At 48.1% G+C, this 25,227-nt stretch overlaps 2 protein-coding genes across 4 annotated transcripts; one reads left to right on the top strand and one right to left on the bottom strand.

The window, feature by feature from the left end:
* Positions 1-2,404: 2,404 nt before the first annotated feature.
* Positions 2,405-8,598, top strand: ATP1B2 (ATPase Na+/K+ transporting subunit beta 2). Of its 3 annotated transcripts, XM_090291818.1 has the most exons (8): positions 2,405-2,704; positions 2,976-3,125; positions 4,935-5,063; positions 5,338-5,442; positions 5,544-5,749; positions 5,961-6,017; positions 6,837-6,935; positions 7,047-8,598. In XM_090291818.1, the coding sequence occupies exons 2-8, from the start codon at positions 3,014-3,016 to the stop codon at positions 7,209-7,211; spliced, it is 873 nt and encodes a 290-aa protein (XP_090147944.1). In that variant the 5' UTR covers positions 2,405-2,704; positions 2,976-3,013; the 3' UTR covers positions 7,212-8,598. The 3 variants fall into 3 exon arrangements, with proteins under 3 accessions (XP_090147944.1, XP_090147943.1, XP_090147945.1); XM_090291817.1 differs by having other exon boundaries at positions 2,405-3,125; XM_090291819.1 differs by lacking the exons at positions 2,405-2,704; positions 2,976-3,125 and adding an exon at positions 3,597-3,733.
* Positions 8,599-14,721: 6,123 nt separating this feature from the next.
* TP53 (tumor protein p53) lies at positions 14,722-24,513 on the bottom strand. Its single transcript, XM_090291510.1, has 11 exons — positions 24,456-24,513; positions 18,839-18,918; positions 18,669-18,690; positions 18,299-18,580; positions 17,582-17,768; positions 17,389-17,501; positions 17,108-17,217; positions 16,682-16,818; positions 16,526-16,596; positions 15,342-15,448; positions 14,722-15,002 (listed from the first exon to the last, which is right to left on the bottom strand). Exons 2-11 carry the CDS (start codon positions 18,907-18,909, stop codon positions 14,921-14,923), a joined length of 1,182 nt encoding a protein of 393 aa, XP_090147636.1. The 5' UTR covers positions 18,910-18,918; positions 24,456-24,513; the 3' UTR covers positions 14,722-14,920.
* Positions 24,514-25,227: the final 714 nt, after the last annotated feature.

Here is a 25,227-nt window from a genome sequence, read left to right as displayed (position 1 = left end):
TGAGCCACACCAGTTAGGGCTCTCATGGCATTTTTAACTTGCTATTTAATGTTGTTCAATTGACATTTTTCTATCTTCAGTTTATTGATGAATACGGAAGGGCTGAAAGGAAAAGGAGTTACGCATTGCCATAGCTTTTCCTTCTATGTCATCATTGCCAGCAAAGTGGTTGGCTAAATCAGGGAAATAACATGACTGGAAAGGAATATGATAGGATGTCTTTTAAAAATTCTTAATTATTATGTAATTAAGATGATTAATCCTATACTTCTTCTCTTTCTTTTAAATGTTACTTAATTTATTTTCAGAGAGAGGAGAAGGGAGGGAGAAAGACAGGTAGAGAAACATCAATGTGCAAGAGAAACATCGACTGGTTGCCTCTTGCACGCCCCCAGTCAGGGACCTGGCCCATAACCCAGGAATGTGTTCCTACTTGGGAGCGAACCAGTGACCTTTTAGTTCAAAGGCCAGTGCTCAATCCACTGAGCCACACCAGGCAGGGTTGATAGGATGTCTTGATCAATGTCTCCTAGAAGGCCATTGCCTTCTTTCTGTTTTCAAAGCAAGTTCTGTTTTGGATGGAAACCTTGGCCCCTCAGTTTTCAGCATTTCCACCTATTCAGGTGTAGACATAACACACTTATCTTGTACTCACTTTGAGTTTTCCTGAACTCCCATGCATGGTGGGTCCACCAGAGTTCTGTGCTCACGGAGCATCATGAATGGACTATTGTGCACATTGCCTCTGCTCACATGCATGCTCCATTGTCCCATTGGACTTCACTTTCAAAGCACAAGTTCAAAGATAAAATTACAAAGGATTTCAAGATGGTGACAACAGAGCACTAAACCAAGCACAAGGCCATTCTGAGCGTGGGCCTTGTTTGACTGAGCAGATTCCGAGGCCATGAAGCTGACCCTGGACTGGAGGGAGAGAGTTGGAGGGAGAAAGTGACAGTCAAAAAGGGAGTTGTTGCCCTGGCTGGCATAGCTCAGGGGGCTGGGTGTCATCCTACAAAGTGAAAGGTCCCCAGTTTGATTCCTGGTCAGGGCATGTGCCCGGGTTGCAGGCCAGGTTCCTGGCTGGGGGCATGTGAGAAGCAAGCAATCTATGCTTCTCTCAAATATTGGTATTTCTCTCCCTCTCTTCCTCCCTCCCTTCCCCTCTCTCTGAAAATAAATAAATATATATTTTTCTTTTTAAAAAAGGGGGAATTGTTGAGGACTAGAGCCAAGAATTTAGGATGAGAGTTGAAAGAAGAAAAACTTCTCCGTGGAAAAGTGACAAAATTGGAAGAGAGATGAAAAGAGACAGAGCATAATTTTTTAAAAAATATTTTATTTATTACTTTTAGAGAGAGGGGAAGCGAGGAAGAAAGAGAGGGAGAGAAACATCAATATGTGGTTGCCTCTCGAGTGTCTCCAACAGAGGACCTGGCCTGCAACCCAGGCATGTGTCCTTACTGGAAATCAAACCGGCTACTGTTTGATTTGCAAGCCAGCACTCAATCCACTACCAGCCAGGTAGATAATTAGTCTTAACATGAGGTCTTTAGGGGCTCTTGTGCCCCACAACTAGACTGTGGGCCTCTTGAGCCCTGTGAGAACTTCGACCTTACATCTCTAGGGCCATGTTTCTCAAGGTCTCTAATGGGCAGGTGCTCAGCACAGGTTTATTGACTCAAGTGGGCAAATGAGAGAATTCAGACCTGGGGGTGGGAGGGGGCAGAACAACCTCAGAGCAGCACACTAGCTCCAGGGCTGGGTTCTCAGGACAATGCAGTGGGCAGGGGAGGCTTCACTGGCACATGTGCTGGGAAGCCCAGGAAGCCCTGAGGCTTGGAGAAAAACAGGTAGTGGGAGAAGGGCCCTTGGGACTAGAGAAGAAGGTGTTGTGGGGAACTGGTAGCAGCTCCCACGGGGGTATTTCCCTCCTGTAGTCGTCTCTGTCCATCTCTGTGTGGCCTGTGCTAGATTCCATCCTGCTGGTTTAGCACCCTGCCTGGTCTCTTCTGTTTTTCTTGGTTTCTGGCTTTTTCTCTATTCCGTTCACATTCTGCCCTGTCTCCTGAATCTTAGCCTCTTTCTAACTCCCTGCCTGGGGCCCCCCCATCTTAGGATGTATCTGCTTCCCTCTCAGTCTGTCTCTTTGGGGTTATCTTTCGTATCTTGCCCAGACACGCCCTCTATCCTCTACCTACCCCAAGTCCAGTACCTGGGGTGGGGGTAGGGGAGAGACCTCCTAGTCCTGAAGAGGAGGCAGGGGGCGGGCCCAATCCATCTCATATTTGCATATGTATGAGACTGCCCGGGCCATCGGAGGGGAGGCGGGGCTTCTGGGGGGTGGGAAGGGGGCGGGCACCCCCTCCCAATAGCTGCTGACTATAAAGACTGTGCTCCGAGACCGCCAGCTCCGCACTGCTGAGGAGCGGAGCCTCGGGGTGGGAGCATCTTATCCCTGGCTGACCCCAACTACGCGTCCCCAACCCACCCCCGTGACTGAGCTACCACTGGCGTAGCGGTCTCTGCTTGGCGGAGGAGTCTTCAGCGATCTCTTAACCTCTCTCCACAGCCTCTCTGAATCCCGGATTTCGGGGCGGCTCCCTCCCCCACCTCTTTCTCTTTGCACCCCGATTTGTTCTGCGTTTCTCGTGGGTTTCGCTGCCGTCTATTTTTGCATCCCTTTTCGTTTTGCTTCCAGGAGGTGAGGTGAAGCTGCACTCGTACCCCTTCCCCTTTTTATCCTCCCCTGCTCTGACAACCCCCCTTTTCATCGCAGCCGGGGGGGGGGTGCCTAGGATCGGTGCATCCCACGCTGCGCTGCTAGCAACCAGCAATCCGTGGCCGTGCACCCCGGAATTTGCAGCAGTTGCATATCTGAAGGGGCTCTCCCTCGCCCCAGCTGCCTTTGCTCACCCAGCATTCGGGTGCGTGGGAGGGGGGCTACAGTGTACCGCACCCCAGTTTCTCTGTAGTACCCCGCCCCGCGCGGGACTCATCCCCTGCCTCCAAGATGGTCATCCGGAAAGAGAAGAAGAGCTGCGGGCAGGTGGTTGAGGAGTGGAAGGAGTTCGTGTGGAACCCGAGGACGCACCAGTTCATGGGCCGCACCGGGACCAGCTGGGGTACGCGGGGCTGCCGCTCAAGGGGTGTGGGGGGGTCCTCTGGGCGACGGCCGTGGGGCACGATGTCCTGCCTGTGTATCCCCAGCTCCCTTCCCGAACCCCCTACGGTGCTCTGAGCTGGGAGGGGACGGAATCGCCAGTCTAATCTCCCTGGCTGGCTGTGCGGAGGCGGAGAAAGTAGGTCACTGCCGCCTTCCCGCCCCCTGCGGAGCCCCCTCGAGCGGGGGGTCGCGGGCTTTGCGCGCGTGTCCGCGGCGTGGCGCTCGCGCTCGGTCGAGGAGGCCGGTGCGCTCCACACAGTCGCCCTCCTTCCTTCCCTATGGCTCCCAACTAGCTGGCCAAGCCCATCTATTTTTAGTTCGTGCCCACCCCCTGAACCCTGGGAACATGCATGCGAGGGCGGGTCTTGGAGACGGGGGTGGGGTGGGGCGGGGGAATGGAGGGGGCAGTTCTTATTGGAAGTTGTCTGCATCCCGCTGTCGGCGTTTGGAGCTGTCCGCTGTTGCTCTGAGGGTGGCGGGCTGTTGGGGAGAAATGGCACTGTCAGGTTTTTGAAGCTGGATGTTCCTCTCAGATGTCGCAGGCAGAGGAAGGATTGGTCACTAGTGGTAAGATGTATCCATTATCTAGCCTAGTGTGTCTTTGGGGTTGGAGTGGCAGGACTCAGGGTGTGTGGAGGGAGTTGTGTCTTGTTGGGGGTCTGGTGCCCATATGGGTGTAGGTGATGGGTGGAATTCTAATAAAAAGGGAATGCGAAAATGGGAAATCTAACCACAGGGGACACTGTGTGTCACAATTTACAGTTCATCCACACTGACTGAAGGATGTCCCCATCAGCCCTTGAGGTGGGTCCAGTGCAGTCTTTGCCTGCAGGGAACCTGAAGTCCAGTCCCTGGGATTGGAGGGACCATGAGTGCTTGGGAGAATCTGAGAAGGCTTCATGGGGGAAGTGTCTTCTGAGGTGGAAGGACTGGGGGTCCCCACTAGGTACTCACATTAGGTTGAGGAGTGACAGTGCCATCTCACAGCCACCAAAGACCTGCTCTCTGCTGGGAAGGCTGTGGGAGATTCTGCCTTTACTCTCTGCCTCTGCCCTGGTGTTGTGTGTGAGTTGGGAGTGGGGGTGGGGGTGACTGTTGAAGGTTCTGGGCAGCTGTCTCTGAGAGATTTTGTGGCTAGGTAGGAGCTGCATTCAAGGTTTGTCTTCTGTGCGGTGCCCAGAGAGAGATTTTTGCTATTTGAGTGAGGTTCCACACTCTGACGGATGGGATAAGAGTTTTGGTTGTGAGTGGTAGCCAGGACCAGCTTAAAAAGTTGTTGTGCTGGGGGTGGGAATGGAGGAGGGGGTATAAGGGGATTAAATGGCAATGGAAAAAAAATACAATAAAGATTTTTTAAAAAATCGTTGTGCTGGACAACTTTAAACAAGTACCAACTAATACAGCAATAACATATGTGCTTTTTCAGGGCCATGAATGGTTGAGAAGTTGGGAATGTAATTTGAGGCAAAATGACTGTGGCCTATACTTGGGGTTGTCCCAGCAACAAGAGTTTAGGTCTCTTGTGGCCTTCACAAGGTCATGCTTCACTGTGCTCTAGGACCAGGAGGGGGCTGGGAGTCATGGCTGGAAGCCAGACAAAACTGCCTGTTTCCAGCTTATCTCATTTTGCTCTCCCCGGGGAAGGTCCCAAGATGTCCCTGAGGCGCTGAGACCCTTCCCGGGGCAGAACCTCTGAGTGGGAGAGAGGGGTGTGGGATAGATGAGGTTGTGGCAGGAGAATCTGCTGACCCCCTCTCCCTCTCCCTAGCCTTTATCCTCCTCTTCTACCTCGTCTTCTATGGCTTCCTCACGGCCATGTTCTCTCTCACCATGTGGGTGATGCTGCAGACTGTCTCTGACCATACCCCCAAGTACCAGGACCGACTGGCCACACCAGGTGAGTGACAAGGCTCTCCTACTGGCCACTCTGCTCTCATATTACTTAGCCTCCAGAAGGAACTCACAGACTAAGAACTCAAAGTTCTTAGAGGTGCAGTTCTGATGATCTAATTAATTAATCATCAGTGCTGGGAAATTCTTGAAGCTTGACTTTGATCTCAGATCTTTATCCCATCCCTCACCCTGGTGTTCCCTATGTCTGACTTCTGTCCTCTGTGTGTGATCCCACGTTATATATACACACCCCCACTCCTGCCCTTGTCTGGCTATAGGCTTGATGATTCGCCCCAAGACTGAGAACCTTGATGTCATTGTCAACATCAGTGACACTGAAAGCTGGGACCAGCATGTTCAGAAGCTCAACAAGTTCTTGGAGCGTGAGTGCGGTGCTAGAGATGCGGTTGTGCAGGACCTTGGGCAGGGGATCGGAGACCCTAGAAGTGGAACATCAGGCCGTGCTCTCTCCCCACCTCCTTAGCTTACAATGACTCCATCCAAGCCCAAAAGAACGTTGTCTGCCACCCTGGGCGCTATTACGAACAGCCAGATAACGGAGTCCTCAACTACCCAAAACGTGCCTGCCAGTTCAACCGGACCCAGCTGGGTGACTGCTCCGGTATTGGAGACCCCACCCACTATGGTTATAGCACTGGGCAGCCCTGTGTCTTCATCAAGATGAACCGGGTAACCATGACCTTGGTCCCCAGGGAGAATGAAGGAGGGAGCTGGGGCCATCTTTCACTGGGGCTAATAGGTGTTAGATTTTTGGATGTTTGAGTGGCTGAGAGAACAGGAAAGATGGGGCCTCTGGAGGCTGAAATCCATGGCTGGAAGGCTAGATACTTGTGTCTTTGACAACTTATTTCTCTAACCCTCACCACTGTCCTCACTCCAGGTCATTAACTTCTATGCAGGAGCAAACCAGAGCATGAATGTTACCTGTGTGGGGAAGGTGAGTTTGGGGGCCTTGTCTACCTGCCCAGCTATTTATATACCATGGTTTCCATGTAATTCACAAGTCTTTCCCAATCTTCTTTGCTCCCAGAGGCCCCGTCACTTTAGGGACAAGGGAGTAAGAATGGACTCTGATATGGTTCACACTGCAAGGGGCTACCTCTCCTGCTTCTGTTTAGGATGCAGAAGCCTGCTCGTGTATGGAAAGATAGCCCCCTCCCTGACTCTACCCACACCCTGGCCTCTGGCTTCTCCCCTTAACCTTCCCACCATCTTCTCTGTTTCCTGATAACCATGTCTTCTGCTCTCCCTCCCATATCTTGCCTGTCCCTCAGTTCTTTTTAGGTATCTGGTAGCTGCTGATCTGTTAGCACCATCTGCCACCACTAAGTTGTCCTTGGAACCCCGCTCCCTCCACCTCTGTCATATCTAGAAATTTCCTGCCAGCTCTTCCCTCTCCCCCTCTCCTTGTTTCCTACTGAGTCCTTACTCATTTAGCTGTTCTCTCTCGGCTCTGGTCCAGAAACCAGTTCCAAAGGATGGGGTAAGAACCTGAGGTGGGAGTGGAGTAGGAGGCTTCAGTATCATTAGCACCCTTCAGGGCTTCCCAGTCTGTTGAGAGACAGTATACCTCCTCCTGCACGCGCACACACACACACACACACACACACACACACACACACACACTCCCAGCCCAAGGGAAACAGATTTGGACAGAATATCTGGAGCACAAAGACAAAAGGAAGCGTGGCAAGCTTCTGGGTTCCCTCCATCCCTAACAAGCTCTCTGTTCTACTACCTTCCTGTGCCCCCACAGCGAGATGAAGATGCTGAGAATCTGGGCAGCTTTGTCATGTTCCCTGCCAATGGCAACATCGACCTCATGTACTTCCCCTACTATGGCAAAAAGTTCCACGTGAGTATTATGGGAGGGCCTGGGTGAGGGTTCCTCAAGGGGAGTGGGGTCCTTGGGGAGGAGACCGAATTGCCATGGGCCGGGACCCCTCACTCTTCTCCTTTGGCCCAGGTGAACTACACACAGCCCCTGGTGGCCGTGAAGTTCCTAAACGTGACCCCCAATGTGGAGGTGAACGTGGAATGCCGAATCAATGCAGCCAACATCGCCACAGATGATGAGCGAGACAAGTTTGCTGGCCGAGTGACCTTCAAACTCCGCATCAACAAAACCTGAGACCCCTTCCTCCCGCCCCCACCTCTTTCCTATGAATGCTTCTGGAATGTTCCTTTTCCTTTACTTCCGAACCCAGCCTGATTAATGTACATTGTGATTCCCCACTTTCATGCATTTTTCACCAGCTTTTCCCAACCCTAGCTCAGTCAGAAACAAGAAGGTGGGATCCCAAGATGGTCCCAGAGGAGCTGTTCTGGGTTAGCTGTGAGTGGGGTGTCCCCACAGCTACCCTCCTTTCCCCTGAGATACAGAAAATGCCCGCGCGCGCGCGCACACACACACACACACACACACACACACACACACACACACAATCTCATTTCACCCCTTAGCTTCCAGACAGGAATGTGGCACTCCATTCTTCCATTCTTAATAAAGCAGCAGCTGCCATGTTTCTCTGTCTCCCACACCTCCTCGCAAACACTGTTGCTGTCTTGGTGGCTTTTGACTTGCCTGGCTTGTCTAGTAGGCCTTTCTCTTCTCCATCCCCATTCTCTTTTCAGGACAGGCACCTTAGGATGAGTCTTTTCCCTGTTTCCTGGCACATTCCACTTCTCATCCTCAGGTGCCTGTGTGAGCTGGGAGTGAGGTCTGGAAGAGAAGTCAGTTCCGGTTTTTCTTGAGAATTCTCTTCCTGGCCTCTATCACCCAAATAGGCACTGCTCAGAGGGGCAAGGTTGACCAAGGGTAAATATCCACTTTGTTTTTGCTGATGGCTCCCTTACCCCTGTCCGATTTCCCAGAATATCTTTCAAGTTCCACTTCCCAGGAGCCTTGGGGGAGGGGAAGCCATTTTGGATCTGTCCCCAGTGGCCACCTTGGAAACGTCAGCAGGCTACGGGACTATTCCACCTCCTGCCCAGAGCCCAGCTCTGCCCCCACCATCCTCTCCCTGGCATCTCTTAGCAATTAATTTATCAACTAATCACTAACTCCGCCCCTTTCTTCCGCATATCAGCCTGAAACTTGCAAATATCCCCCTCAGTTTAAACCCTGAATTTCCTGGCTCCGTCTTCTTCAGATCTTTTTGCATTTTTAAAGGACCTCCTAGTGACCATAGAATTGTAAAAGAGGGGCCTCCTGTATTCTTGAGTTACAGAAGCATTTTAACTTTCCCCTCCGGTGCCCTTCACTTCTTCACTTTTCTAATCTCACTTTTCTTTTTTGTGCTGCAGCCTCCACACCTACCCACAGGTGGATCCCTCCCTTTTTCCTCTTGCCGGATCTGAGTTTCTTCCCTTTGGGTCCCCATGATTTCCTGCACTTCCCTCACCCCAGTGGTCTCTCTCTGCAGTTATTTAATGCCTGTGTCAGATCTACTGTAAAAAGAGAATTAAGTACAATAAAATGAGAGCAATTATATATATAAATATATATCATACACAAAGCCCTGTGTGTAGGTGGTTCCTTTCTGAGCTTTGGCAGAGCCCTGGGAAGGCGGTGGAGGGGGTACTTGGATGATCCAGAGTTACCCAGACCTTGGGCCGCTCCCCAGATTTGACCTCTGCTGTGCGGCATCTCAGAAGCAGCTTCCTAGATTATTCCTTCACCTATACCAGTGGTTCTCAACCTTCCTAATGCCGCGACCCTTTAATACAGTTCCTCATGTTGTGGTGACCTCCAACCATAAAATTATTTTCATTGGTACTTCATAACTGTAATTTTGCTACTGTTATGAATCGTAATGTAAATATCTGATATGCAGGATGTATTTTCATTGTTACAAATTGAACATAATAAAAGCATAGTGATTAATCACAAAAAATATGTAATTATATATGTTTTCTGATGGTCTTAGGTGACCCCTGTAAAAGGGTCGTTCGACCCCCAAAGGGGTCGTGACCCGCAGGTTGAGAACCACTGACCTATACTATCTTGAGACCACACAATACAAGAGACAGTTAGCCTATGTCCTTTTGTACAGCCATACTTATAAAGTGCCTACTATGTGCATTCTAGGCACCATGAGGACACTTTTGAAAGAGGCAGAGTTCCTGTCCCCAAGGAGCTTCCCAGTTTAAGAGGGAGAGGTGAAGAGCACACAAGAAATTCGTGCTAGGTAGACCTAAACTTGCCTCAAGGGGGAGAAAGTTGGTAAGGGCAAAATTCAGAGTAGTCAACTACTTCTTCCTGTTGGGGGCTTCAAATAGGTCTCCTAGAGGATTAAAGAATGAGACAGTTTGGGGTGAGAATAGCATCAGCAAATATCTAGAAAGGAGAAAAACTGACTAGAGAAATCTCAAAACCCTATGAGCCTTATCTTAATTTTGTATAAAAAGAAAAGTACACATATAACAGAAAAAAGGGATGGATGGGTCTATACAATGTTTGTTGAGGTATATGGGTGGGGTTTATAGCTAATTTTTTTTCTTGGGGCTCATTTGCTTTTGTTTGCAATGAGTTGGTCTTACCATTTCCCTTGAAAAATTGCTTTGCCCTGGCCTGGTAGCTCAGTTGGTTAGAGCATCATCCTGATAAGCCAAGGCTGTCAGTTCCAAGAATCAACCAACGGCCCTCGCTGTTGTGGCTCAGTGGACTGAGCACCGGCTTGTGAACCAAAGGGTCGCTGGTTTGATTCCTAGGCACATGCCTGGTCCCCAGCTGGGAGCATACAAGAGGCAACCACACATTGATGTTTCTCTCCCCTTCTTTCTCCCTTCCTTCCCCTCTCTAAAAATAAATTAAATAAATAAATAAATAAATAAATAAATAAATAAATAGAATCAACCAATGGCTCGGTTGGAGCGTTAACTGTGTTAACTGTACACCAAAAAGTTGTGGGTTCAATTCCTGGCCAGGGCACATACCTAGGTTGCAGAGTCGATTTCTGGTCAGGGTGCATGCGAGAGTCAACCAATCAATGTTTCTCTCCTTTTCTCCCTCCCTACTGACCTCTCTAAGAATCAGTAAGCATGTCCTCAGGTGAAGATTTAAAAAAATTGTCTCTACTTTACCTGGTAGGGCTTTAGTAGTTTTTATTTTTTTCTAACTGTTCTTAAATGGTGGCATAATATTTTTTCTATTGGCTCATTCTTCTCTTGTTATAGTTCCTTGACAGCTGTAGATATCAACTGTTTTCCACATTGTAAAATTTGCCCCAAATTTGCCAAACCTATTGTTTGCCTCTTGAGGTTGCCTCTTAGTGTTAGGTTTTCAGATGTCAAATATTGTTTTTTTTATAGTTTCTGGGTTTCCAGTCACTGGAGTATACTCATTATCTTCTAGATTATTTTGGGGGGGAGCACAGGATTTTAATTTCATTGAAGTTTTACATTCACTTTAATTCATCTGACTTATTATTTTTAGATCCTCACCCAAGGTTATGTTTATTGATTTTAGAGGAGGGGGGAGAGAGAGAGAGAGAGAGAGAGAGAGAGAGAGACATCACCAGTTGCCTCCCATATGTACCCCAACCAGGGATTGAATGGGCAACCTAGGTATGTTCCCTGACTGCCAGTCAAACTACAACTTTTAGGTGTATGGGATGACGTTCCAAATAACTGGGCAACCTGGATAGGGCTAGTTTATTTTTCTTTTGTGTGTAAATTATAAGTCCAATTTTATTTTTTCAGTTCTGTCAGCTTCATTTTGAAAAAATCCATAATTTATTCCCATTGAATTGAAATACCAACTTTGGCCATTTAATACATTTCCTATACATTGAGATCTACCCCTGGATTCACTACTTGCTGCCCTTGGATTGTTTACCACTCCATATACCAAGCTATATTGATCTAATTCCAGTTGTTTCACAGTATGTTTTTCGATATCTGAGGAACACTGATTTGTTGTTCTACCTTGTATGTGCCATGACCAGGGACTGAACCTGCAACCTTGGCGAATTGCGATTACGCTCAAACCATGCTCTTTTAAAAATTATTGGCTATTCTTGGGCACTTTACAGAAACAAAACTTGTTGGGATTCTAATTGGAATTGCATTCTATTTTTGAGAATTGACTTTTAAGATATACTAAGTTTTCCCATCTAAGAGCATGGTATCTTTTGTTTAGAGCTTGGTTTTGTCCTTAAATAAGGCTTTATAGATTTCTTCATGGAGGTCCTGTGCCATTCTTTTGCATGCCAGTCTTATTACATTTATTACTAAATGTTTTATAGCTTTTGTTAAAGTTTTTCAGTGCTTTTGCTTTTTATTTTTAAAAATATTTTTAAAATTTACTTTTAGAGATAGGGGAAGGGAGGGGGTAAGAGAGGGAGAGAAGTATCAATATGCGAGAAATACGTGGATTGGTTGCCTCTCGCATGCTCCCATCTGGGGACCCAGGCATGTACCCTGACTGGGAATTGAACCAGAGACCTTTCAGTTCTCAGGTTGACAATCCAGTGAGCCACACCAGCCAGGGCATGCTTTTGCTTTAAAAGTAATATTTCTCTATTATCTGTCTTCATTCCTAAATTTTCTTAATCCCATCATATCTCTATCATGTCTTGAGTTTTTAGGCACTTGTGATCTAAAAGGTAGTTTTTGTGTGTTTTTTTTAAACCAGTATTATCTTTTTGAGTGCTCTAAAACCATCGTTAGTGGGCATCCCTGTTTAGTTCTTGATACTAATTGAAATTATTTTAGTGATTAACTATTATGATACTTACTTACTGGTATTACATTACTGTTTTTAAAAGAATGGCTGCTGAAACTTAATCAAATTCCTTTCATCATCTGTTGATATAATCATATTTTCTTTATTAATTTGTTAATGCAATGAATTATGTTGATAGATTCTCTATTAAGCCAACCTTGTGCCCTGGAATAAACTCTTCTTGGTTAGTGTGTACATATATATTTTTATAGTTACCCCTACTCATCTTTCTAATTTTTAAAAAACTTTTTAAACTGAATTTATTGGGATAAGATTTGCTAATAAAGTTACAGGTTTCAGGTTTACAATATAATACATCATCTGTATTTTGTATTATATTCACCACCCCAAGTCAGGTCTTCCTCCATCACCATTTATGCGCCTATACCACCTTCTACTGTCCCCACCCCTTCCCCTCTGGCAATCACCGTACTGTTGTCTGTCTTTTTTTTTCCTTAATCCTTTCACTTTTTTCATCTATCCACACTTTATCAGGTTTAAATATTAATAAAGCCACAAGTATTTTACATGAACTGGAAATTTCACTCTTTTCCTATGGCCCAGGATAATTTAAAAACTATTGGACCATTTGGTCCTTGCATCCCACGCCCCCCCAACCCTCAACCAAGAGCTTGAGTTTTTCTCTTAAAAAGCCCCTGTTTTTGGATCTATCCTTTTAATTAAGTTTGCTTTCTGCTTTAATAATTTGTATTTTTAATTTTTAGAATGCATGCTAGGTTTGTTTTTTTAAATAATGGAAGTATGTCTGGTTGTATATTTTTCCTCAGAACACTTCTGCTTGAGTCTCATAGATTTGGGGGCCCTGTGTTCCTGAAACTGGGGAAGTAAGTTTTCTAATTTATTCTAACCCCCCATGAGGCAGTATTTGGGCTCTTGAGAGCAGGGGTCATGTCTGCCACAGGGCCCCAGTGCTTAAGTAGTGGTGGGCACAGAGTATGGCACTAGTGAATATCTGACTAGAAGAGGAGCTAAATGAACAGACTGAAGTGAGCAAGAGGGACCAGAGGTTAGACTCATGACAAATCACACAGCTTATAGCAGGGCTGGCCTGAAAATCCAGGCCTCATAGTTCTCAGTCCAGTCATCTATCAGCTCACAAAGGGACCAGCAGAGCCAGAATGGATCTGCTTTCTGAAGTTAGCAGAAATGAAAGAGCTAGGGACATGTTCTAGGGAAATAGGAGTAATGGGTGCTGGAGCTGATCAGAAAGGGAGCTTCAAGGTGACCCTTCACAAGAGGGAATGAGTTTGCCAAGGGTGGTGGGTGGAAAGGGATGGTGATTCTGGGTCTCCTGGGAAGTGCTTGGCAGCAACAATCAAAGAGAAAAGTGGTGGTTCTGAGGCCAGGGTGGCTGGTGGCTTTACAGCCCTCTGGGAGCCACAGGGCAAGCCAACAGACTCCCACTGGCACTTGAAGCCTGGTTGGTAGGTTGAGAGGACAATGGCACAGAGATCCCTCCAGACCTTAGTGTTTCTCCCTCTGCCCCCATGGAGGAGGCAGGACAAACTCTCCGCCACCCCCTAAGTACTGGCTGTGGCAGCAGTGGGTGAGGGGGAAGAGCTTGTCCCTAGCCCCCTCCCTGGGAGCCTACAGCACTGAGGAACAGGACTGGGAGGTGGGGGGTGGGGGGGAGTACTGAGTTCTCCATCCTAACCCAAGAAGCCCTTTGAAAGGTTTTCCTGGCAGAGTTTAAAGCTTCAATTCATTCAGCTACCTGGCATGAGGCCCAGAATGCGGGGATGCTGGGAAGGCCCCAGCCCCACAACCCAGCCTTCACCTTAGCTGCCCCCACTTCCTGGGGACCTAGGCTGACAGGCCGGCCCCTGCTTGCTCTCATCTTCATCCACTGGCACCCACCCTCTTTCCTCTCAGGAACTCAGGTATCCTGCCCCTTTCCTGTGGAGCAGATGGCTCCCCCTGAGGATCAGGCTTGCTAAATCATTTAAATCCCATAATCCTTGGTGAGTGGCTAACAAGGGGGCAGTAGCCCAATCCTAGAAGCAGAGGCAGGAGAGAACCTTGTGCCAGCCCTGGCAGGAGGGGAGGAGGGACAGTTATGGAGTCACCCCCTCTCTTTTTGTCATGCAGCCTGCAGACTGACCCAGTCTCCAGCTTTTGTTCTCCTCCTGGAACCGGGTGTGGGCTCCCCCCTGAAGCCCACATTCCCAGGAGATTCAGGTGGCTGCCTCTCAATGTCACCTCCGTAATTCGCCCTTGCACTGCGGGCCCCAGGCAGCCAGCACTAGCACTCACTCTCGGGCACACAGGTGTAAACAAAGTTTTATTGTAAAATAAGAAATCAATATAAAAATGTGGTATAAAAGGGGAAGAGAAAGGATGCGGGTGAGGAATACAGATGTGCCTCGCAGAGTATAAAAGAAACGGATCCTGAGTATTTGTGGTAAGAAAAACAGATCTTAGAAGATACAGATGCTCCACTGGGGATGGAATCTTCCAGGGTGTGGGATGGGGTGAGATCTCTTCTTAGGTTCTGAGGTTCACCAAAGGTTAGACAGGATCTGGCCGGGCCAGCAGAGAAGGGACTTAGAAATTCCCTCCTTTTAACCAGCTGTCCAGTAACAGAAACCATTAATCCATCCGCCAATGGGGACAGGAAACCAGCACCTCTGAGGGAGCCTAGTCCCAAACATACATTATTTCATTAACCCTCACAATAAGCACTGTAAGGTGGGCATGATTATCAGCATTTTATCAATGTGGACAATGAAGTCAGGAGAATAAACAACTTGAGAGAGCTTCCCTGGCTCGCTTCCAACCCAGTGTATGGCTGATTTAAAACTTAACCCTTATGTGCAGGAACATTCTTCTACCTCACCCAAACAGTCTTCATGATAAAAACCTTAAAGGCTAAGCTGAAACATCTCAGCCACGCCCCCCCCCCCGCCTCTTCCCCAAAACCACCAGTGTAGGCCAACATTTTTAGCTGAGTCCTCAGCCAAGGCAAACAAAATTCTGGGGTGTTTCTGAGGCACATCTGTATCAAGCAGAGGTTCAAGCTCTTAAGCCCCCAAAAATGCCAGGAAAAGGGGACAAGGGTGGGGGTGTCAACAGGGGACAGGAAGCAGAAGATGTCAGTCTGAATCAGGTCCCTCTCTCTTGAACATGAGTTTTTTATGGCGGGAGGTAGACTGCCCCTTTTTAGACTTCGGGTGGCTGTGGAGATAGAAGAGGGAGGGGAAGAAATGACAGCATCTGAGAGACAGGCTCAGGGCCCCTCTTCCTAGATCGAGGATTTAAAGGGCCTGAGGCTGGAGCAAGGGAAATTTCAGTTAAAATAGTCACCAACAACTGCAGACACGTTTACAGAGCAACTGGGGTACTTGTGTGTATTAATCTAATCTTCCCTCATCCCATTTGACAAATAAGGAAACTGAGCTTGACAGCGGGGAGTAACAAGGCCCACACAGGACTTGCTAGCACTCAGCAAGGCTGGAGGTCTGACTCCAAACCCCAGCTCTGGAGTGGGGCTGCGAGGGGACCCAGGTCACTCACCTGCAATGAGTCTTGCTTTCCCCTGGGTCCTTTACGGCCTGGGTGTCCTTTAGTTCTAAGGCTTCATTCAGTTCTCGGAACATCTCAAAGCGTTCACGCCCTCGGATCTGAGGCAGGGGAGGAGGAGAATGAAGAAGTATTAAAGCCATAGAACCATTTTCACGCTCTCTTTAAAAATCTTCCTCAAATGGTAGGGTAAAAGGTGGCATTTTGAAATCAGACACAACCAGGAGCCATTTTCTTTAGGCACCACTGCCCCCTGATGGCAAATCCCCTAATTGCAAGGAAAGCAGCCAGGAAGAAAACGGCATTTTGAGTGCTAGACTTAAAACAAAATACATTTATTATTTCTCAGTCCTGAATGTCATGAATCTGACATAAATCTTTTTTTTTAAATTATTTATTTGTTTATTTTATTTTTAGAGAGAGGGGAAAGGAGAAAGAGAGGGAAAGAAACATCACTGTGTGGTTGCCTCTCACTTGCGCCCCCAACTGGGGACCTGACGTGCAACCTAGTCATGTGCCCTGATTGGGAATTGAACCAGCGACACTTGGCTCGCGGGCAGACACTAAATCCACTGAGCCACAGCAGCCAGGGCTCTGGCATAAATCTTACAGGGCTAAAATCTAGGTGGTGGGAGGCTGCATTCTTTTGGAGGCTCTAAAGGAAAACCCATTTCCTTGCTTATCATTCAGACTGCTGGCAGAATTCAGTTCCCTGTGGCTATCCTTTTCTTGCTGGCTACCAGCAGACGGCTGTTGCCAGTTTCTAGATGGCACCCAAGTTCCTTGACTGCAGGGAAGGCAAACTGTTACCCTTACAAAACTTCTTAGGGTTCTTTTTGGCTGGGCCTTACATAAAGTTCCTTTTCCTCCAACTAACCATTCAGTGCACATGTGGAGCCAAAGGGTGCCAGATACTATGCTGGATGCTGGGGCTGCAGAGATGACTCACACATGGTCCTTGCCTTCCATGTCAGAGGTAACCTCATTCCAGGCTCACTATGCTTCTACTAGACTCCTTCTGTTCAACTTGAACCTTTCTCTCAAGATGAAGAGAGAAAAGGATAGATGGGGAATCTGGCCTAACCTCACATTTGCTACATTTACATCGTTTACTCCATTATCCAATCCCACTGAGCAGGGGCAAGAGGCTGCCTATCTTCCTTTCACAGACTCGGTACCTTAAGGATGAAATATTCTCCATCCAGTGGCATCTTCGGCGGGGGAGAGTCGTCGGTGCTGGTGGGCAGTGCTGGGAAAGAGGTAAGGGATGGCGAGAAGAGTGAATTTGGGGCAGAATTGCATCCTCTCCACTCCCTTTTGTCCTGCTTGCTTACCTCGCTTAGTGCTCCCACTGGGCTGCTTGGGACAAAACTCTGCCTTCTTGTGGAAATTTTGTTCCTCTGTGCGCCGGTCTCTCCCAGGACAGGCGCACACACGCACCTCAAAGCTGTCCCGTCCCAGGGGATTACCACTGCCCAGGTAAGGAGAGGGAAACGGGAGGCAGTAAGGTGGGCACTACCGATAACAAACCAGGCCCCCCCCCCAACCGCCTTCCTCCCACGTGGGGCATAAGTGTGAGCCCCAGGCACACAGAAAAGCCACAGGGTAAAAACCAGAGAGAAGAAAACTGGGAGGGAGCAACAAGGAGGTTCTGCAAGGAAGGATGGCTGGCAGTGCTGGAGGAGCTGGTCGAGCGGTAGGGCTCAGGGGACAAAGATAAGCAGAAGCCGGAAGGAGCATGCCAGCGTGCAGGTCCCCACCTGGAGTCCTCCAGCGTGACAATGGTGACGATGGGCCGCCGGTTCATGCCGCCCATGCAGGAGCTGTTACACATGTAGTTGTAGTGGATGGTGGTGTAGTCAGAGCCCGCCTGGGAGAGAACAGGGAGTCACCCAGCTCAGAGGCTCACAGCCTCGGTGAGCTGCACCGCCAGCCGTGGAATGGGGGTAACCCGCCTGTCGCTCTGCACACACCCCAACACGGTGGCCACTGACAAAGCCCTCCACCCCCTCTCCCTGAGACCCCAGTTACCAAACCAGACCTCGGGCAGTTCATAGGGCACCACCACACTATGTCGAAAAGTGTTTTTGTCGTCCAGATACTTGGCATGTGAATTCCCTTCCACCCGGATAAGATGCTGAGGAGGGGCCAGACCTAAGAGTAATGAGGGAAGAATCAGGCACTTGGGGACTCTAGGCAGCAGCCTGTCCCATCTGCAGCCCTCTACCACTCACCATCGCTGTAGTCAGAGCAGCGCTCGTGGTGGGGGCAGCGCCTCACAACCTCCGTCATGTGCTCGGACTTCTTATAAATGGCCATGGCACGGACACGGGTCCCGGGTGGAGGTGGGGAGCTGACCCACAGCTGCACGGGGCAGGTCTTTGCCAGCTGGCAAAACAGCTTGTTGAGGGTAGGGGAGTACTGTAGGAAAAGAAGGAGAAAGAGTGAATGGGCCTGGCCTGGTGGCTCAGCTGGAGAGAGCGTTTTCCTGATACGCTCAGGTTGCGGGTTCCATTCCAGTTTGATCCCCGGTCAGAGCACATAACGAGAATCAACCAACAAATGCATAAATAAGTGGAACTGGAGTAACAAATCAATGTCTCTCTCTCTCTCTCTCTCTCTCAGATCACTCAATCCACCAAGAAAAGAATGGAAGGTCAAGGGACCTTCCCAGAAGCTTATTTAAGAAAGCTAAGGAATGAAAGAGAGAAGGAAAAAAAAGTGCCATGGCCCCATGAGAGATGCTGAGAGTATGATGATGAGGAAAGCCCAAGGTCAAGGGGGGAAAATTCAACTTTGGGACAGAAGTCAAAGGTCACAGGCTAAATGGGTAGAATGTAGAAAGACAAGCCAAAGGCTCAGAAATTCCAGGGTTCTGAAGAGAAAAACCCAGGGGGATATGGTCAGGCATAAAACTGTCACATGGAAGCCAGCCCCTCAGGGCCACTAACCGTGCAGGTAACGGACTTCGCTGTCCCAGACTTCAGGAATCCTAAATGGAAACCATAGCTGCCAGGGTAGGACTTCTGGGAAGGGACACAGGATGACAAGGGCCAGGAGGTGGGTGGTGCTGGGGAGGTGGATGGTGCTGGGGAGGTGGCTGGTGCTGGGACAGTCCCTGCCGATGCAGGAGCTTCTGGGATACTGGGGGCTTCATTTGGATCTCTGTCCAGACAATTTACAAGGTCTGGGGTCAGCAGCAGGTCTTCCACTGTTATGGATGCTTCTGCAGTCTGTGAATGAGAGAAACAAGGGTCAGAGAGCCAGGTTCCCAGCCTATTGGTCCTGTAGCCCCAATCCCTTCCCACCCCTAAGCCTTACCAGGACATTGTTTTCATGAAGCCTGAAAGGCAAGAACAGAAAAGTCAGTACTGGTTTTTGCTTTCTACAGGCCTCTACTACTGGGGAATGGGCTGGGGTAGGCAGGGTGGGGCAGTTAATATTAGAGGTTGGGCAGTGAACCCCACCCCCTGCCCCAGACCTCCACTCACAGATTCCATAAGTCTGAAAATGTCTCTTGACTCATTGGGGGCTCCATGGGCTCTGACTGCGGCTCTTCCATTGCTGCTCCCTGGAAGGCAGTGTGGGGGTCGGGGGTAAAGTGAGGATCCAGCACAGAGCAGGAGAATCCCATCCACCAACACCATACCAGGCTCTGAGACACAGGAGTCCCCTGACTTCCTGAGGAGCAGGGCTGCTCCTTCACAGCTTCTCTCTTCAAATCTTTTATCACAACCCAGGCTGCTCCTTGCCTATCTCTCACCAGCCTCACTACATACTTTAAAAAGAACCAGAGATGGACTTCCAATCTTTCTAACAATGAATCCACAGGCCTCCCGGAGAGTGTACTTTACTTCTGCCACCCTTCCTGATAAGGATGCAGGAACTGTCAGCCCACTTCCTCCTTTGACCCCCACATTCTCCACCTGATCCCCTTCATTGCAAAGGTTCCTGAAAAATCACTGTATGCACTCTCGCCCCTCATCCGTCCACTCCCCACCTGCTTCTTTGACCTCATCTCCTAGCGCTCCCCCTTCCCTGATGCTCGAGCTGCCCCCTTCTGTTCTTCACTCCCCGGTTCACCTAATTGTCCGTTCCTTCTATTGGGAACACTGGGCCCACCATCACTGCAGAACAGGCTCCTTCTCAGACCTCAACTGGAACGAATGTTTCCAAGACCAGTCTCCCAGCCAAACTCTGCCATTCTATTTAATGCCCATGGTACTTACACTAATAATTCTAATACCTCCCCTTGTTCATTTCATCTGTTTTCTTTAGTTAAATATAAACTTCCTCAGGACAGGGAGGTCATCTTTTTTTAAAAAAGGATTTTAGAGAAATATCGATTTGTTGTTCCACTTATTTACACATTCATTGATTTATTCTTTTATGTGCCCTGCCTGGGGATCGAACCCACACCAGTTGGCCAGGGTGGAAATTATCTATCTTGTTCATCGTTGTATTAGCATAATGCTTTGCACCTGGTTGGGCTCACTAACAGGTGACTTGTACCCAGGCTGTGATCAGGTTATGGGTGGCCAATGGAGAAAGGAAGGCAGAGGGGTGACCCTAGTATGGGCCAGGGCTCTGTACTAAGTTCTGCTGCTGTCATTTCACCTTCCCCCAGGCCACCTTACAAATGGCTTCATCCTTTTCAATGCCAAGTTTGCCATCAGATTTGTAAGAAACAAACCCGCTGCAAATTACACATTTCTTTTGGTCTTTTGGGCACTGACCAGCCTAGCAAACCCATTATTGGCTGGCTCTTTTCTAATTTCTCTTAACATCGCCGCTACTTTTACATTGATATAGGGCTTACTCACGTAATTAGCTTGCAAAATCCTTTCAAGCTTATCTTATTTGTTCTGATAACCATACCTGACATTTGACTACAGGAAGCTGAATCTCAAAGAGGTTAAAGTGATCCAGCCCACAGTACACACAGATCAGAAAATAAACTTTTATTGAAAATAACTGCCCTGGTCAGTACACTGAAAGGTTGGGGGCTCAATTCCCGGTTTGGGTGCGTAGGAAGGCAACCAATCGTTTCTCGTTTCCCCTTTCTGTCTAAAAGCAATGGGGCGTGGCACGCACGGAGAAGACCATTCAGCCCTAGCTGGGTAGCTCAGGTGGTTAGTGTCTGATATACTCTAAGGTTGCAGGTTTGATCCCCGGTTAGAGCACATACAAGAAACAACCAAGAGATGCATAAATATATGGAACAACTCAGTAATAAAAGCTTTTTAAAATGACCATTCGGCCTGACTGGTGTGGCTCAGTGGATTGGGGACTGTCCCGAAAACTTAAGTCATTAGTTCAATTCCTGGATTGTGATCAGGTCCCTGGTTGGGGGTGCGAGAGGCAACTAATTGAAGTTCCTCTCCCTTTCTTTCTCTCCCCTCCCTTAACAAAAAACAAACACACACACATACACAAAAAAACACTCCAACATCTAGGAGTAAGATGTATACTTCATCACAGACTACTCTTCAGGTGCAGATTTTAGCTGACAAAAATTGTGCAACTGAGAGGGTGGCAAAGAACCACGTATCAGAGCACCCAACCCCGATGGGGGAAGGACTAGGTACTTGCAGAGGAAGGCAAGAGGGAGCAGCAAAGGAGTGATCCCAAACAATTGCGTGGGTTGGGGAGTACCAGAGTAACAATCAAAAACTTTTGAGATTTTTATGGAAGGGTGTGCTCAAGTGAATGGGGCTCAGAAGTCCAAAGCCCTAAGGTTTGGTGTACTGTTATTCAAATTTGCTGTGACCTTACCTACCCTATCTTAAAGGGCTAACTTCTTGGCTTCTTCTGTACAAATTACCCAGGGGCTGGGAAACATGGGCATTTGTGGCAGAGCTTGGGCAGGAGACAGGCTAGCATCCCAGGCTCATAATGTGGCAGGTTACTTAAATCTTTCTGTGCCCTAGTGTTCTCTGCTATAAATTAGTACTCTACTTTGTATGGGAAATGTGGAGCTGAGTAAAGTGCCTGGCACCATGTTCCTGTTTATATGATCGCTCCATTTTACTTGTTCTATATTAGTATAGAGTGAGAACTTTGTGATTGAGTGGTTGGGGCTTTTGTGGTACTGTCCCATTAATGCCAGTTCACTTCCTCCAGGGAACACTGTTCTGAAAACATGCCCCGAGGGGCTATCTTGGGATGGTGGGCCCAAGATGTTGTCATCCCCTGGGAGGGAGAGAGCCCCATGGACATAGACGGCCTCTCCCTCTCAGTTCTTGGTAGCAACTAAATCCTCAATGCTTCTTAAAAAAGCAGGCACAGCCATCACTAGGAAACCTTTTCAGAGTGGGTACCTCCCATGGGTATGTGCATCAGGAGGCCAGGACACTAACTGTTGGAAGATGAACCAGACCTTCGAAGGGCTGGGGAGGGAGGATGTTTACAGGCAGTCCCACTTGGGACTCCAAGGAGGGGCAGGTCAGACAACTATCATAACAATGGCTGCTGCCTGTAGGCCCTAAACTTTCAGTGGCTTATCCCATGAATCCTCACAAAAGGCCAGGAAGGTAGGTATTGTCACCAGCTGAGGGACTAAGGTTACAGGAATCAAGTCACTTATCCAAACTCATAAAGTTCCCAAGGGGTAGGGCCAGGGATTTGAACCTATGAAGCCCTGAGGCTGCACTCAAGCTCTAAATAATTATGTTACCATGGCTTCATCCAGAGTAGTGTAAAAAAATGTTTTTGGCTGAAAGCTATTTGGGGAAAAAAATTGATTGTGGAAAGTACTCACACACACACCCCTCCCCCCAAACCACTTCTAGGTAGACTCCTAGGACAATAGTTGCATGTGGGGCAGCAGGAGTCTTGTGCAAAAATGTTCATGCTAGTTTGTTCCTAATGGCGGTGATGAGAAACATTACTACCCATCAATAGGGACTAGCTACATCAAATATGGTATACTCACTCAAGGGAAATTTAACAGCAGTTTAAGGAAATGAATTTATCTGTCTGTGTAACCTGATATAGCTCAGAAATATGTTGAGTGAAAAATACAATTTGCTAGGGAAAAAAGTAAAATATAGTAACAAGTAGTTTATGTAAATTAAAAATACAGAATAGCCCTGGTTGGTGCAGCTCAGTTGGTTGGAGCCTTACTAGCGTAGTCATCCTATACATCGAAATGCTGGGGTTTGATTCTCAGTCCAGGCACATACCTAGATTGTGTTAGATCCCCGGTTGAGGCGCTTATGGGAGGCAACCAATTCTTATTTCTCCGTCTGTTTCCCTCCCTCTCTCCCTTATTTTCTAACAACTACTACTTATAAACATATGTATGTAGAAGTATGAAAGACAGGCAAGAAGAATAAAAATTCACAAAACTACGACAGTGATGGCCTTAGAGGGAATATGCATGCCCATAGTACTGGGAGCTTTAGCTTTATTAACAGAGAAAAATTTAAAAAGATGGCATCCTTATATTACTTGTGAAATTAAAATAAGAACACAAATAAGACAAAATGCTAAATGTTATATATTTATTTGGTGGGAATGAGTGTAATCTTTTGTATTTGTCTGCATCTTAAAAAAAAAAAAAAGAAAGATCTAAAAGAAAGTAACCTCTTCCCCAGATTCACTTTGGGGCCTTTGTAGAAAATCACTTGACTTTTCTGGCGCGACGAAAATGTTCTATATTTTGAAATCTTCTAATTGCAATGGGAGTAAATGCGACCTCAACTTAGGGGGGAAAAAAGAAAAAGGTAAGCACATTAGGCACAACGCACAGGGCCTGATTCTTAGGAGGTGAGTGGCAAGTCACTGCTGAATGGAATGACCGCAGCCTAAGGGATGAAAATGCGGGGGAAATGGTTAAGCGTTGTACTTGGCACTCGTTGTGCCCCTCTCACATGGAACAACTAAACAGACGGGAAGGCAGCACTTAGGGCCACGGGGCGGCCCCTCCCCCAAGGCCCGCCCCTTCCGCTTTCACGACGTTCAGTCTGCGTCCGAAGTTGAAATGGCTTAGTCCAAAGTCAGGTACAAGAATTGTTTGTCCGCCACAAATGACCCTTCCTTACACTCTTTCATTGTTAATTGTCAAACGTACCAACTCGCGAAAATACCCGGGGTTTGCCCTGTGCATATATTAAAAGAAAAAAAAATGTATATATATATCGGGGAGGACCGTCCCAGGCAATGGTAGCGTCCGCCAAGATTGTAGTCGTCCGGGGTGGAGCACACCATTCCAAGAGGGGGAGGGATTGAGGTTTGCATCAAAACAAATACCCTCCCTTCCTTTCAAAAAGCCGTAATTAAGCAGTCCAGGAAGAAAACAAAACGTCTGGGACAGGGTTATCAGTCTCTTTCCGCAAGTAATAGGAATCAGTCTAAAAGACATTTTCTTTCTCCTTCCCTCTCATCGAGTAAATATGAACTGCTCCGAAGGAAGAAACCGGAAATGGTACTGCAAGTGGCAGAAATGTAAATGTGGAGCCAAACAATAACAGGGCTTCCGGGCCTCTCAGACCAGGAATAATCCCTGGTTTCCCGGGCGAAACTTTTCGTTTAGCACGTCCCACTTGCACAACCGACAGTATTTAATTGGATTTTCTCCGTCTAGCGGAGCTGGGGGCCGGTGGAAAAATTACAACGACAAAAGGTCCGGAAGTTATGGGACCTTCCTTAGCAGCGAGAGCTCCAAGAACATCTCGAATAATCCGATCAGAATGTAGCCCGAGATCCACCAGGGTACTATGTGCTCTAAAGGTTAGAGCCGTGAGTTCCGAGACCCTAAAGTCTCGAACTAAGATACTCTGTGCGTCTTATTTCTGGATTTCCCACACCGCACTGGGATGGGGATGGGAATGCGTATGCGTATATAGGAAGAACCCCTAGGCCAGCGGAGAGTTCACCAAAGTTCCACTTCCCCGCCTAGGTTTGAGTTCGGCTGTTTTTAACATCACCGTTATCTACACTCAGGCCTCCCAACATTGCATCCAAGATTCTATCCGCACCCCCTTCCCCAATCGCGAAGTCCCCAATGTCCAATCTCCAGCCCCCATGATTCCCCCTAGCTGAAAATACACAGAACCGAGAGCTAATGGCTTAGAAAGGATTCACCACGCTCAGTCAATAGCTTACCTGAACCCCAGGAGAGCGTATCACCGTCCTGGGAAGCACGGTACAAGACCGGATACCAGGTGATCCTGGAGACCCAGAGGATACCTGCGTCCAGTACCTTGGCTCTGGACTTTTGAGCTCGAAACTTTTAGCGCCAGTCGGAGCACATGGGAGGGGAAAATCCCAATCCCAGCAACCCCCGCGAGACTCCTGGCACAAAGCTGGACAGTGGCCATGACAAGTAAGGGCAAGCAATCCGCTGCAGGGCGGAGGCAACTGGAAATGAGAGTGGGAGAGGAGGGCGCTGAGAGAGTCAGGATCCCCGCGGTATTGGTGCCGTAGTTACCGACATTTTGGGATGGGAAAGTTTGATAAGCCAAAGTCGTGAGGATAGAATTGGTGGAAACCATTTTGGAAGACTCCTGGACTCTTGCCACTGTGTCAAATATGAAGGTGGAACGAAGAAAGCTTTTATACTTGTCTTTCCCTCTGTCTGGAATACTCTTTCAGATAGCTGCATAGTTTCTTCTCAGCTTTTAGGAAAGCCTTCATTAAGATCCCAATCTAATGTATTTCTCCCAGTACTCTATATCCATACCATCTTTTTCTTTTTAAAGACTTTATTTATTTTTAGAGGGGAAGGCAGGGAGAAAGAGAGGGAGAGAAACCTCAATGTGCGAGAGGAACGTCTATAGGTTGCCTCTCCCAGGCCCCCAACTGGGGACCTGGCCCACAACCCAGACATGTGCCCTGAGTAGGAATCAAACCGGTGAATTCGCAGGCCGGCGCTCAA

Source organism: Furipterus horrens, unplaced genomic scaffold (assembly GCF_987537825.1).
Source record: "Furipterus horrens unplaced genomic scaffold, mFurHor1.1.pri manual_scaffold_11, whole genome shotgun sequence".
NCBI classification, from domain to species: Eukaryota; Metazoa; Chordata; class Mammalia; order Chiroptera; family Furipteridae; genus Furipterus; species Furipterus horrens.
Note: the sequence above shows the minus strand (reverse complement) of the source record. Positions and strands in the feature narration are given on the sequence as shown.

Bases quoted from the DNA above. Each gene is read 5' to 3' on its own strand.
- ATP1B2 (XM_090291818.1), top strand. From the start codon at position 3,014: ATGGTCATCCGGAAAGAGAAGAAGAGCTGCGGGCAGGTGGTTGAGGAG. The intron at 5,443-5,543 runs GTGAGTGCGGTG...CCACCTCCTTAG, and splicing joins GCTCAACAAGTTCTTGGAGC to CTTACAATGACTCCATCCAA. The intron at 6,936-7,046 runs GTGAGTATTATG...CCTTTGGCCCAG, and splicing joins ACTATGGCAAAAAGTTCCAC to GTGAACTACACACAGCCCCT.
- TP53 (XM_090291510.1), bottom strand. From the start codon at position 18,909: ATGGAAGAGCCGCAGTCAGAGCCCATGGAGCCCCCAATGAGTCAAGAG. The intron at 18,581-18,668 runs GTAAGGCTTAGG...TCTCATTCACAG, and splicing joins TTCATGAAAACAATGTCCTG to ACTGCAGAAGCATCCATAAC. The intron at 16,597-16,681 runs GTAAGCAAGCAG...CCTCTTTCCCAG, and splicing joins CAGTGGGAGCACTAAGCGAG to CACTGCCCACCAGCACCGAC.